Source organism: Sorex araneus, chromosome X (genome assembly GCF_027595985.1).
Source record: "Sorex araneus isolate mSorAra2 chromosome X, mSorAra2.pri, whole genome shotgun sequence".
Lineage (NCBI taxonomy): Eukaryota > Metazoa > Chordata > Mammalia > Eulipotyphla > Soricidae > Sorex > Sorex araneus.
In genome coordinates this window covers 162,511,702-162,525,476 of record NC_073313.1, presented here as the reverse complement: position 1 = coordinate 162,525,476, position 13,775 = coordinate 162,511,702, and the positions used below count along the sequence as shown (strand labels likewise).

The following is a 13,775-nucleotide window of genomic DNA, read 5'->3' as shown; positions in this document are numbered from 1 at the left end:
AGCTCCGGGCGTGACCGTGACGGTGGTCCAGGCCAGGGCTGGTGCCTCCCTTGCCCCGCCTCACCCCGCCTCGGGCTCTGCCTCTGGGGTCAGCTCCAGGCCTCCCCGCAGGGCCCACCGTGGTGAGGGATGTCCTTTTAGTTTGCTTCTTGGTTGAAAGAAGGGCTTGTTTTTGAGGGTTGGACTGCAAATAATCACCCGTTGTTCCCTAGAATAATAATCCGCCCTCTCGGCGGTTATTATATAGAAAAGGGCCAGGCCTGCAGCTGTGTGGCCATCAGTGTGTTTAAGAAGGGGAGTCTTGGGGCCGGAGCGATAGTACAGCGGGGAGGGCGTTTGCCTTGCACGCGGCCAACCCGGGTTCGATCCCCGGCATCCCATAGGGTCTCCCAAGCACCGCCAGGAGTAATTCCTGAGTGCAGAGCCAGGAGGAACCCCTGAGCATCGCTGGGTGTGACCCAAAAAGCAAAAAAAAAAAAAAGAAGAAGGGGAGTCTCCAGTGCTCATTTGTGTGCTGAGAACAAACATTTGGGCACTGATGGGGGTGCCGTTCTAGGGGCTGGGAGGTAGCCCCCAGAGTCACACAGTTAAACCTCACACTGTCACTGCCACTGTCATCCTGTTGCTCATCGATTTGCTTGAGCGGGCACCAGTAACGTCTCCATTGTGAGATTTGTTGTTACTGTGTTTGGGGGGGTGGTTCAGGAGGGGAAAGAAATCCCAGCAGCGTCTGTCACTGGGTGACAACGCCCCCGGCTTATTCCGTGTTCTGGGGCTGATGGGAACGCGGGGAGTTTATATTCACTCCCAATTGGTGCTTGATTTATTGATTTATTGATTTGCTTTTTGGCTCACACCCAGCGATACTGAGGGGTTCCTCCTGGCTCTGCACTCAGGGATCGCTCCTGGCAGTGCTCAGGGGACCCTATGGGATGCCAGGGATCGAAACCTGGTCAGCTGCGTGCAAGACAGGCACCTTCCCCTGCTGGACCGTCACTCTGGTCCCCAATAAGTTTCTTTCTGACCTTTATTTAGCCCTTAAAATAGTTTCTTCAAAAAGAAATGTGCTGAGATTCTCATGTCACTTCTGCAGAATGATTTTATTTCAGCAAGACCTTCAATCATTCCTGCAGTGCTGGAGCTGGAGAGATGGCACGGAGGGAGGAGTTGTGTGTGGCAGACCCGGGTACCATGTGGTTCCTTGAACCTCTCCAGGAGGGATCCCGGAGTGCAGAGCCAGGGGAAGCCCTGAGCATCACCAGGTGTGCCCCAAACCTTCCCTCCATAATCAGTCACAGTCATCCCGTTGCTCATTGATGTGCTCGAGTGTGTCCCCGTCCTTCAGCACCAGTCACGTCTCCATGGTGAGACTTGTTGTGACTGTGTTTGGCATATCGAGTACGCCACGGGGAGCTTGCCAGGCTCTGCCGTGCGGTTGGGATCCTCTCGGTAGCTTGCCGGGGCTCTCTGAGAGGGGCGGAGGAATCAAATTCGGGTTGGCTGCGTGCAAGGCGAACGCCCTCCGTGCTGTGCTATCGCTTCAGCCCGTTGAAACATTATATGACTAAAACCCAATCATAAACAACTTTGTCACTGTGTGTATCACTGTGATTCAATTTTAAAAAATTAAATAAATAAAGTAACACAGGGGTTGATTTAAAAAAATTATCCCTCCGTAATATTTTATTTTATTTTATTTTGCTTTTTGGGTCACACTCGGCGATGCTCAGGGGTTCCTCCTGACTCATGCACTCAGGAATCACACCTGGTGGTGCTCAGGGGTCCCTATGGGATGCTGGGAATTGAACCCCGGTTGACTGTGTGCAAGGCAAATGCCCTCCCCACTGTGCTATCGCTCCAGCCCCCTTCCCCCCATAATAAACGCTTTTTTTTTTTTTTTTTTTGCTTTTTGGGTCACACCTGGCGATGCACAGGAGTTACTCCTGGCTCTGCACTCAGGAATTACCCCTGGCCGTGCTCAGGGGACCATATGGGATGCTGGGATTTGAACCCGGGTCGGCCGCGTGCAAGGCAAATGCCCTACCCGCTGTGCTATCGCTCCAGCCCCAATAAACGCTTTTTTAATAAAGTATTTGTTAAAAAAGAAAACATAAATAGTAAGGTATAGCTGAATCAGCAAAATAGCTCTTTAAGTTTTCTGGGTTTGGGTCACACTGGCAGTGCCCAGGGCTGCCACTCAGGGGTCACTCCTGGTGGGCTTGGGGGACCCTCTGGGATGCCGGGGATCGAACCGGGTTGGCCGAGTGCAAGGCCAACGCCCTCCCCGCTGTGCTATCGCTCCAGCCCCAAGATACAACTATGTTCTATGTAGCCCTTTCACAAGGCATCTTTGTGTTTTGTTTTTCTGGGCTTTCCTGATGATGCTCAGGGCTGCTGACTCCTGGCTCGCTCTGTGCTCGGGGAAGCGAACCTGGGTCAGCCACGTGCCAGGCAAGCGCCCTGTGTGCAGTGACCACCTCTCTGGCTCCCACCATAGCAGCCTGGTTGTCGCAAACTTCCACCCAGTCCTGGCCACTGGCAAGTCCCTCCGTGGGCCGGGACATTCTGCGGGAACCGGGCAGTTTGGCTGCCGGCGGCCGGGTGTCATGCACCCGTCTCGCCCCTGGGGTAACGTCACCATCCCGGGGGGCCTGGCACTCACCCGACCTCCTCCTCCCACCCTCCTGCCTCTCTGCAGTGACCACCACTGGTGTCTTGGCCCTGGAGGTCTACACGCCCAAGGAAATCTACGTGGCCAATGGGACGCAGGGGAAGCTGCCGTGCAAGTTCAAGTCCGTGAATATGACGGGCACCTTGACCTCGGTCACCTGGAGCTTCCAGCCGGAGGGGACGTTCTCCAGTGTGTCGGTAGGGCTGACCTGGGGGACTCCCCTCCCCGCCCTCTCCCGTCAGGTCCCCCCCCCCCCGGGTGGCATTCGTCGAGTCGCTCACCTGTCCCCTCTTCTTCCCTTTGCACAGTTCTTCCACTACTCTCAAGGACAAGGGTACTTCGGGAACTACGCGCCCTTCAAGGGCCGAATCAGCTGGGCCGGAGACTTGGACAAGAAGGACGCGTCCATCAGCATAGAGAACATGCAGTTCATCCACAACGGCACCTACATCTGCGACGTCAAGAACCCCCCCGACATAGTGGCGCAGCCCGGACACATCCGGCTATATGTGGTGGAGAAAGGTGAGCCCTCCCCCCTCCCTCCCCACCCCGCCAGCCCCCTCTGAGCCCCGGGCATCCGAGTCAGAGACCAGGCAGGGCATCCCCCCTGGGGGGGGAGGGAACCACATATCCCCACCAGAGCAGCCCCTGTCCCCGTCCTTCAGCACTGAGCAGAAATGAGATCAGGGGCCAGAGAGATGGTACAGTGGTTAGAGCACCTGCCTTGCATGTGACCCAAGCAGGGTTTTATGTGAATTTTTTCCTTTGGGGGCCACACCCAGCAATGCTCAGGGATGACTCCCGGCTCTGCACTCAGGAATATCTCTGTGTGTGTGTGGGTGCTCAGGGGACCCTGTGGGGTGCCAGGGATTGAACTGGGTTGGTCACATGCGAGGTAAATGCCCTCCCCGCTGTACTGTCACTCCAGCCCCCAACTTGGGTTTAATCACTGGCACCCCGGTGGTCCCCCGAGCTCCACCAGGAGGGACCCCTGAATGGAGAGCCAGGAGCAAGGGCTGAACATGCTGGGTGTGCCCCCCTGACCCCCAGCTGAGATGAGAAATGAGAGCAGCCCTGAGAGCTTAGCCAGGTGGGAAGTGGGAATTAGGGTTGCTACTTTTTTTATTTTGTCTGGGAGGGAAGTTTTCCCCTGTTAAAACCCAGAAGCAGGGGCTGGAGTGATAGCACAGCAGGTAGGGCGTTTGTCTTGCACACGGCCGACCTGGGTTTGATTCCCAGCATCCCACATGGTCCCCTGAGCACGGCCAGGGGTAATTCCTGAGTGCAGAGCCAGGAGTGACCCCTGAGCATCGCTGGGTGTGACCCAAACAGCAAAAAAAAAAAAAAAAAAAACCAGAAGCAGCGGAGCCCAAGATATAGTTCAGGGGAAGGCCTCGCACGCACCCCAGAAATGACCCCTGAGCACAGAGCCGGGAGTCAACCCTGAGCGCCGCCAGGTGTGGCCCCAAAAAAACCCAACAAAAACAAACAGATACCCCCAAGAAGCAGCAATCCGCTCCCTTCTGAGAAGCCGCAGGGAGCACCGGTACGGGAGGCGGCCCGAGCCATAGTCCAGCGGGGAGGGCGTTGGCCTTGCACGCGGCTGGCCCAGGTTCGATCCCCGGCATCCCATAGGGTCCCCAGAGCCCCGCCAGGACTCAGCCCTGAACACAGGCAGGTGTAGCCCCCCCCCCAAAAAAAAAACACGAAAGCGCACGCGGGGTCTCGCTGCCTCCAAACAGTTTGCCGGGGGTCCCTGGCGCGAGCGGCCAAGTCCTGACCATCTGTCCCCCTCCCGCAGAGAGCCTGCCCGTGTTCCCCGTCTGGGTGGTGGTGGGCATCGTGTCGGCCGTGGTGCTGGGCCTCACGCTCCTTGCCGCCCTCGTCTTGCTGGTGCTGCACCGGAAGGGGAGCTTCAAGCGCGACTACGCCGGGTAAGGCGCGGGCAGGGCGCGCGGGCGCGGGCAGGTGCCAGCCGGGTGCGCAGGGGCGCGCGTGCGCGCGCACGCGCTCAAGACTGCGGCCTGCAGGACCCTCCCGGGGGCCCATGGTCCAGTTGTATCACCCAAGGCTCCTTCCTCCCCCCCCCTTAGGTAAACGCCCATCTGGCCGCCGAGAAGCCCCCCGCCCCGGCCCACCCCCACCCTGGGCTTCTTTCTCCCTGGGGCACTTGCATTGCTTAGCGCCTTCTCCGGCCCCTTGGAACCCAGCTCTGCAGCCTTTCTCCGCAGGGGCTGGATGCTTCTCTCAGGGGCCCCCCCAGGGGTCTGCTCCCGCGGCTTCTCTCTCCTGCCGCTGCTCCAGCCGGGATGCTCCACGCTAGGCGCGCTAGGATGGGGCGCAGGGGGGACTGACGTGGCCAGGCGCGGGGATCCCCGAAGGCACCCGCCGTCTGGGCATGGCATGATCCTGCCCCGCTGTCTGGTGAGGTGGGACCCTCCCCTCGCCCCCCCCCTCGCAGCCTCTCCGCGGCCCTGCTGCCCTTTTTCGGGGGGAAGGGTGTGTGTGGGGGGTGCAGGGGAGGGGCGCTGCTGTGTCTAATAACTTGAGTGCTGTGCTCGGTTGCTACCTGCTTGGAACATGGTCTGCGGTGTGCGCTGTGGGGTGCCCCCAGCTAAGCTGCTGCTAGGGTGTTTGGTGGTGGGGGGGCCATCACCCACAGGGCGGAAGTGTGTGCGTGGGGGTTCCTGCATGGCCTGGTGGGGTTTGCTGCTCTTCTCACTTTCCTTGGTTGTTTTCTTCTGTTTTTTTTTTTTCTCTCTCTCTCTTTCCCCGCCTCCCCTGGCTGGGTATGCGCGAATCAGAACCCGTTTCTCTTCTGCTTCTTAAGAACCGCTGGCGTGGCCGGGACCGGGGGACTTTGGCGGGGCTGGGGTCCCCGCCCGGCCACTAGACTCATGGTAACTAATTCGTGCCCCTTCCCTTCCCCCTGTGGCTGATAATATCCCCCTTGTGTTCTCAGCCCCTGTCTCCACTCCACACTTACCAGCCAACTTCACGCTAGTTCGCAACTTTGGGCAGGGGGAGGGCGTTTGCTTGGCACGCGGCCGACCCGGGTTCGATTCCCAGCATCCCATAGGGTCCCCTGAGCACCGCCAGGGAGTAATTCCTGAGCGCAGAGCCAGGAGTCGGCCCTGAGCATCGCCGGGTGGGACCCGAGAAGCAAAAATAAAATAAAATAATGTGCTACTTCGTGGGCGGGGGGGTCCTCCACAGATTTGCCCGTGTTTGTGCTACAAACGGGGTGCGCCTCCCCTCCCCGGAAACCGGAGGGGTGCGGGGAGTGGGGACGGGTGACATGCGTGTGTGTGTGTGTGTGTGTGTGTGTGTGTGTGTGTGTCTTTTCCATACCTGGCTTGTGTTCCTGCTCTTTGCACCCTCCTGTGCGTTAGAGCACTCAGCCCGGGGGCAGGAGAGACAGCACGGGGGCAGGAGAGACAGCACGGGGGGAGGGGGGTCCTGGCACAAGGCAGACCCAGGTTCCATCCCCGACTCCACATCTGGTCTCCCCCTGCCCCACCTGGAGTGATCCCTGAGCACTGGATGTGGCTCCAGAGCCATTGGGAGCACATGACATCCTACTGGTGGTACCCTGTGGGGTGCTGGGGATTGAACAGGGGTCGGCGGGGTCCATAGCTACGGCCCAAGATTGGGCTGCCTAGGGGCCCCCACTAAGGGCCCCCCAAAAGCATCACCTGGGCGAGGGAGCTTTCTCCATCCTTCTCCATCACTGAGTGATGCCACACCCGGCGATGCTCAGGGCCGACTCCTGGCTCTGCGCGCAGGGATCACTTCCGGCGGGGCTGGGGGGTGGCGGGGACCCTCAGGGATGCCGGGGGATCGAACCCGGGTTGGCCGCGTGCAAGGTCAGCAGCGCCCTCCCCACTGTGCTCTCTCTCCGGCCCCTGACTTGTCTCTTTCCATCCCCCAGAGGACTCAGTCCTGGGGTGGAGGGGCGGGGCGTGGGGGGGCGGGAAGTGGGTACCGCAGGTTTCACCCCCTCCTCACTGACTCCAGCATCCCGAGCCTGCCGCCCTCTCGGGGTCTGGCTCCCAGTCTCCCCTCCCACCCACGCAGTCGTGTCGACCTCAGAGAGACGGAAGTCAGAGATAAGCAAAGGTCTCCGGGACCCTCAGACTGTCCCCCCCCACCGCCCCATCCCCTGTGAGCACCGTGTCTGGTCTGCGTCCATCCCCCGCGTCCATCCCCCGCCTCCCGCCCTCGTCCTCGCCCGCCCGCCCACGCCCGCGTCTTCCGTTTCTTTTAATTTGTTGTTCTTTTCGCCTTCTGTTCTCCCACCGGCCACCCCGTCAGCTGCAGCACCTCCGAGGCTCTCTCGCCAGTTAAACAGGCCCCGAGGAAGTCCCCCTCGGACACGGAGGGGCTGGTTAAGAGCCTGCCCGCCGCATCCCACCAGGTAATCAGGCCCTGCCCGGCCCCTTCCGGCACCTGTGGCTTTCCTGGGCTCCGGGAGCATCCTGAACTGAGGCAGAAGGAGGGACGGAGGGGGGGAGGGAAAGAGAGAGACAGAGACAGAGAAAGGGAGAGAGAGAGAGAAAGGGAGAGTGAGATATGGAGAGACGGAGAGGCAGAGAAAGTGAGAAAGAGATGGAGAGAGATGGAGAGACAGAGAAAGTGAGAGATGAAGAGAGATGGAGAGATGGAGAGAGGTGGAGACAGAGAGAGATGGAGACAGATGGAGAGAGAAAGAGATGGAGACAGAGAGGAAGAGAGATGGAAAGAGAGAGGGAGAGAGAGATGGAGAGAGACAGAAAGGTAGAGAGTGATGGAGAGAGATGAAGAGAGACAGGGAAAGTGAGAGATGGAGAGAGACAGAGAAAGTGAGAGATGGAGACAGATGGAGAGAGACAGAGAAAGGGAGAGAGAATGATGGAGAGAGATGGAGACAGAGATGGAGAGAGACAGAGAAAGTGAGAGATGGAGAGAGACAGAGAGACAGAGAAAGTGAGAGAGAGATGAAGAGAGATGGAGAGATGGAGACAGATGGAGAGATGGAGAGAGATGGAGAGAGACAGAAAAAGATGGAGACAGAGGGAGAGAAAGAGAGAGAGGGAGAGAGATGGAGAGAGACAGAAAGGGAGAGAGTGAGAGATGGAGAGATGAAGAGAGAGGGAGAGAGGTGGAGAGAGACAGAGGTGGAGAGAGACAAATGGAGAGATGGAGAGAGAGAGGGAAAGAGATGGAGAGAGAGAATTAGGGAGAGAGAGACAGAGAAAGAGGGAGAGAGAGATGGAGAGACAGAGACATAGATGGAGAGAGACAGAGAGGGAGAGAGAGAGAGGGAGAGGGAGAGATGAAACCAACATCATGGCAGTGAGCCTTGGCGAATCTCCGAGACTCAGGAAATCACATCTGGGAAAGGCGCGTCTGCCCCCAAGGTGCTCGGGGGTCAGTGAGCCCCCAAACGGGCCGGTCAAGTCGGTGGCACTGAAAACCAACCGGTCCTTGCAAGGATCTGGACCCCTGGTGGCGCTCGGGGGGTGCTGGGCCGAGTTGCTCAATTCCGGGCAAGTCCGGGCACTTTCATACCAAGGTTCAGCGGACCGTGCTTGGGCCTTCTTGAACCTTCTAGGGGGCTGAGGTGACGTCTGTGGTGGGTGTCTGCGTCCTTGGGGCCGTGGGGGGTTCTGCATGGTGAGGAAACGGGGGTGTCCGTGTCACTGAGCCACACGGCCACAGAGGGCGAGTAGTGGGCGGGGCCGGCGTCTCCACAGCCAGCTGCACCCCTGCCTCGGGCTTCCTCTCCCCTTGCTTCTGTCTGTCAGTCTGTCTGTGCCTTGGACCACGGTGTATGGGTGGGAATGTTGGGCGTGGGGCGGGGCGGGGGCCAGGGGAGGGGCGGGGAGTCCCCATTCTCGACTTGGAAGAACAAGTCAGGTTTGTTTCTTTGGGGGCCACACCCGGCGGTGCTCAGGGCTGACTCCTGGCTCTGTGCTCGGGGATCGAACCCGGGTCAGCTCTGTGCAAGGCAAGTGATTTCTCCTGCGGGACTGTCACTCCGGCCCCGACATCTTTGCCTTGTCTTCCTCTTTGCTCGCTTTGTCCACTGTGATCTGGGGACTGTCCACTATCCATCGAGTATCTTCCCCTCCGTTGGCACTGGAACCTTCCAGCCTCGAACCCGGGGCTGCCCGCCATGGCTTCCGGGGTCTCCCTTCTCTTGTTCCCACTTGTCTCATTCCCACTTGATCACCAAGTACTTTTTACCTTTTAGTCCAGGGATACTATATCCACGCGGGACTTCTTCAAGTTTTGTTCTTTTCTTTTCTTTTGCTTTTTTTTTGGGGGGGTCACACCTGGCAATGCACAGGGGTTACTCCTGGATCATGCACTCAGGCTCCTGGTGGTGCTCAGGGGACCCTATGGGATGCTGGCAGTCAAACCCAGGTCAGCCGGGTGCAAGGCCAGTGCCCTCCCCACTGTGCTATCGCTCCAGCCCCTTTTATTTCTCTTTTTTTTTTTTTTTTGCTTTTTGGGTCACACCTGGCTATGCACAGGGGTTACTCCTGGCTCTACACTCAGGAATTACTCCTAACGGTGCTCAGGGGACCCTATGGGATGCTGGGAATCGAACTCGGGTTGGCCGCGTGCAAGGCAAACGCCCTACCCGCTGTGCTATTGCTCCAGCCCCTATTTCTTTCTTTTTTTAAACGAGGGCCACACCTGGCTGTGCTCAGGGCTGACTCCTGGCTCTGCACTCAGCACTCTAGGGGTTATTGGGGATCGAGCCTGGGTCAGCCGCGTGCAAGGCAAGTGCCATCCTGCTGTCCTGTCACCCCGGATGTTGAGAGCGGATACCCAGGGGCGGATGCTGGCACCTTCGTAGGATGGGGAGACCCCCCAAGTTGTTCCTTGAAGTGTGTGGGATGTCAGGGAGATTTTCCCGCTCCATCTCGCGATCCTGAAGCTCCTTCCAGAGGGGTTGGCTTTGCCCCTGCCTATCGAATGCTTCCTTCCCGCAGAGAGATCTCCGAGTAGGGATCTCCGCGCACTTCATCTCATGTTACCCGCCCTCCCCCACCCCAGGTCTACTCTAGGATTCCAGCCTTTTCATTTTCTTCCCCTTGGCTGCCAACCTGCTCCCGCCTGGGGTCATCCTGCCCATTGCTCTACATGCCCTACGGATGAGTCACGCCAACGGAATTTTGGCTTCCAGCTTTGCAGAAGTACCTGGGGGACTTCCCCATCTCTGGCCGTGCCCCTTTGGCCTCTCGTAGCTGAACTTGGGGAGACTTTTCTTGGTTTTGAGGCCATACCAGCGGCGTTTGGGGGACCCTGTGGGATGCTGGGGATCGAACCCGGGTTGGCGGCGTGTGAGGCAAATGCCCTCCCCGCTGTACTTTCGCTCCGGCCCCATCAGGGTCTGACTCCAGGTCCAAGTTCACGTGGGGCAGGTCTCCACTGGGCATTTGCACGTTCCCCCCCTCTCCACCCATGCGTCCCTTCCTCAGGAGCTGGGGTGGAGCTCAGGTGACCCCAGGAGATGCGGAGACCCTGAGTGCAGACTGTCACGGTCCCTAGCAGGGCAATCAAACATTTTGTTTGTTTTGTTCTTTTGCTTTTTTGGGTCACACCCAGCGATGCTCAGGGCTGACTCCTGGCTCTGCACTCAGGAATCACTCCTGGCGGTGCTTGGGGGTGGGGGAGGGACCCTCGGGGATGCCGGGGATCGAACCCGGGTCGGCCGCGTGTAAGGCAATCGCCTTCTGTGGTTTTTTTTTTTTTTTGCTTTTTGGGTCACACCCAGCGATGCTCAGGGCTGACTCCTGGCTCATGCACTCAGGAATCACTCCTGGTGGTGCTCAGGGAACCCTATGGGATGCCGGGAATCGAACCCGGGTTGACCGCGTGCAAGGCAAACGCCACACCCCCTGTGCTATCGCTCCAGCCTTCTGTGGGTTTTGGATGGTTTGGCCCGGGGCCGTCTCTGTGCTGAAAATGACAGTGGATGTTAGATTTCTATTTCCCTGGAATTTGTCTAGGTTCTTGTGAGATTTTTCCTTTAAAATAGGGTCTCTTCAGCTGTCGCTTGAGCTTCTTTTTTTTTTTTCTTTTTGGGTCACAGCCAGCGTTATTCCTGGCTCATGTACTCGGGAATTCCTTCTGGTGGTGCTCAGGGGACCATATGGGATGCTGGGAATCGAACCTGGGTCGGCCGCGTGCAAGGCAAACGCCCTCCCCGCTGTGCTATAGCTCCAGCCCTGTCGCTTAAGCTTCTGAGTGGGGAGATTCTGGGAGGGACACGTTTGCCGTTTGGGGCTCTGGCCTCTGTACCGACGTCCTCCCCTCAGACTCTGACCTCTATGCCGGGGAGCCTGCCCTTGCCTTGCTCTCGTGCTGGGGACCCCAAGACCTCTCGCCTTTCTATTACTTTTTTTTTTCTTTTTGGGTCACACCTGGAGATACACTCAGGAATTACTCCTAGCGGTGCTCAGGGGACCATATGGGATGCTGGGAATCGAACCTGGGTCGGCTGCGTGCAAGGCAAACGCCCTCCCCGCTGTGCTATTGCTCCAGCCCCCAGAACCTCTCGCCTTTCTAGTGAAAGGCTATTATTACTCTTAATATGGGCTGCCTATTGGGACTCGACCCTCAATCTGCCTTACCCGATGTACTCTCGGGTCCCTAAAATTCATTTGTATGTTTTGTTCGTTGGGGGTCACCCCCCGCAGGGCTCAGGGGGCTCTGAACTCAGGGATCACTTCTGGCAAGCTCGGGGGGCCAGTGCCAGGGGTAGAACTGGGTCTGCCCTGGGCAAACATCCTCCCTGCTGTCCTGTGGCCTGGCCCCCGTCTCTCTTCCTGCCGGACCTTGAGGCCACTGTCACAGGACTTTCTGTTGTCACCCCTCAGATGTGCCTTTTGGGGGTTTTAACTATTTGGGTTTGGGTTTGAGGGGGCCACACGCGGCAGTGCCCAGGGCTTCCTCCTGGCTCTATGCTCTGGCTCAGGGGACCCATATGTGAACGGAACCCAGGTCGGCCACGAGCCAGGCACGCACCTTCCTGCTCGACCCAGCTCTTCCTCCAACCCTGGCTTTTTTTTTTTTTCTCTTTTTGGGTCACACCCAGCGATGCACAGGGGTTACTCCTGGCTCTGCACTCAGGAATCACTCCTGGCGGTGCTTGGGGGACCATATGGGATGCCGGAGATCTAACCCAGGTTGGCTGCGTGCAAGACAAACGCCCTACCTGCTGTACTATCGCTCCGGCCCTCCAACCTTGGATTTTCTTTTGACCTTGACATTGGGAGGGGAAACAAAAAAAAAGAAAAGAAAACTCTCTCATCTGCGCCTCCTGGGAAGCTCTTCAGTCTGTCGCGACCAGACGGGACCCGGAGAATCATGCTCGGGGGCGTGTGGGGAAGAACCCGAGTGTTCCAGCCGGCCCCAGGGAGGCAGCGTCCCCGTGTCGTCCCCGTGTCACCGGCGCGGCAAACCCTAGGAGTCCCGTGACCCAGAGGAAGTTGCAAGCAGGGCCCAGGAAGGGACGGAAACTTCCAGACTCCGGGCAGGAGGGCACGAACCGTGCATGCCCTGCGCCCCTGAAAGACTTCTGGAGGACGTGGCCAAGAGGGGAACCCCACCGCCCCCCAGCTTGGCCTCCGCCCTCTGACTCTCTCCTCCTCCCCCAGGGCCCGGTCATTTACGCGCAGCTAGAACACTCAGGAGGTCACTGCAGCGACAAGATCAACAAGTCCGAGTCGGTGGTGTATGCGGACATCCGGAAAAACTGAGGGGCGCCCCGACCCCCGACACTCTTGAGATGCAGATCCCGACTGGGGCTGGCACGGGGCCCCCCTGAGCAGGTCCTGATTGCACCTTCCAGCAACGTCTCCGTGTGCCCTGAGAGAATCCCACCCTGGGGCCCCTCACAGAGAGCCAGGGGTCCCCTCCACCCACCCGGCCAACCGGCCCCGGAGACCCCTCCTGGGCTGGGCGTTCTTTCCCGGCTTGTCTGGCACCGCGTGGGACCCCCCGCCGGGAGATCGTTTTTATTATCGTGGCTTTAAAAGCTCCCCTTCCCACCACCCCCTCCCCCCAACTCCCTGGAGTGGCTAAAGGGCGGGTGGGGGTCTCCGCCTCACGCTACCCCGGTCGCCCAGGACTTGGGGTTTTTTATTGCAGATGGCAGACTCGGTGCTGATTATTATTGTCGTTTTCTTTTGGGGGGGTCACACCCGGCGTTGCGCCGGGGTTCTCCTGGCTCTGCGCTCAGGAATCACTCCTGGAGGCGCTGGGGTGCTGGGAATCGAACCCAGGTCGGCCGCGTGCCAGGCAGACGCCCTCCCCGCGGTGCCATCGCTCTGGCCCCCGGTGCTAATTATTAAATCTACGCGGTCGCCTCTCTGATTTTTTCTGGGTGATTCTGTTCGAAGAGGGTCTGCCCCTCCCCACTCCCTGGTGTTGAAAGGACATGCCCTGGGGGTCAGGGGTGGCAGAGAATGTGGATGGGGGGCATGATACCCCCCGCCGGAAGGAAGTGACCAGGGGCTTCTGAGGGACCCCGGGGTGTTGACCCCAGTAGGCTGACCACCCCGGCAGCAGCCGTCAGGAATCCAAACCCCCCCCCAAACTTCCCAGCCAGGGGAGTAGTACCCATCCCCAGCACCCCCCCAAAAGAAAAACAGATCTCCCAAACTGTGTCGGTGTACCCCAAGCCTTGTGTATCCTGCAGACATGAGGGCGCTTTCTTTCTTCTGTCACATCACGTCGAGCAAGAAGAGTAAAAGTGGACCTTTCTCCAGAAACGAATCCTTGAGTCCGTCGCATGCCAAATTTGTTGGGCCTGATTGTTGTTCTGTGTGTGTGTGTGGGGTGGTGGTGTTTGGTTTCTGGGCCACACCTCCTGGCGGTGGTGCTCACAGACCCGAAGGGGGCGGGGAGGACAGGCAGGTGAGCTGCCCACTGCGCTCTCTCAGACCCAGTGTGGATTCTGGGAGAGCGCTCGCATTCAGGATCGGCCTGCAAGAGCCGGGCTCGGTCTGGGCTCAGCTCCCAGCTTTCCCGGGGCACCCCCCACCCCCCCAAGCCCTGGCTGACTCGGCTTCCCACTGGCCGCCCTGGTCACTGTTGGCATCTGGGG

At 59.0% G+C, this 13,775-nt stretch overlaps 2 protein-coding genes across 3 annotated transcripts in view; one reads left to right on the top strand and one right to left on the bottom strand.

Annotated features, from left to right (window-relative positions):
* Nucleotides 1–13,444, top strand: part of MPZL1 (myelin protein zero like 1) — a 28,340-nt gene extending 14,896 nt beyond the window's left edge. Inside the window, exons 2-6 of one of the 2 annotated variants that reach the window (XM_055122760.1) lie at nucleotides 2,699–2,868; nucleotides 2,980–3,193; nucleotides 4,473–4,605; nucleotides 6,986–7,088; nucleotides 12,325–13,444. In XM_055122760.1, coding sequence (XP_054978735.1) covers nucleotides 2,699–2,868; nucleotides 2,980–3,193; nucleotides 4,473–4,605; nucleotides 6,986–7,088; nucleotides 12,325–12,426 — 722 coding nt within the window. In that variant the 3' untranslated portion in view covers nucleotides 12,427–13,444. The remainder of the gene's footprint in view (nucleotides 1–2,698; nucleotides 2,869–2,979; nucleotides 3,194–4,472; nucleotides 4,606–6,985; nucleotides 7,089–12,324) is intronic. The other variant, XM_055122761.1, reaches the window with a different exon arrangement.
* On the bottom strand, nucleotides 5,596–8,467 carry LOC129400051 (uncharacterized). The gene is made up of 2 exons (XM_055122759.1): nucleotides 7,121–8,467; nucleotides 5,596–6,263 (listed from the first exon to the last, which is right to left on the bottom strand). The coding sequence occupies exons 1-2, from the start codon at nucleotides 8,323–8,325 to the stop codon at nucleotides 5,858–5,860; spliced, it is 1,611 nt and encodes a 536-aa protein (XP_054978734.1). The 5' UTR covers nucleotides 8,326–8,467; the 3' UTR covers nucleotides 5,596–5,857.
* Nucleotides 13,445–13,775: the final 331 nt, after the last annotated feature.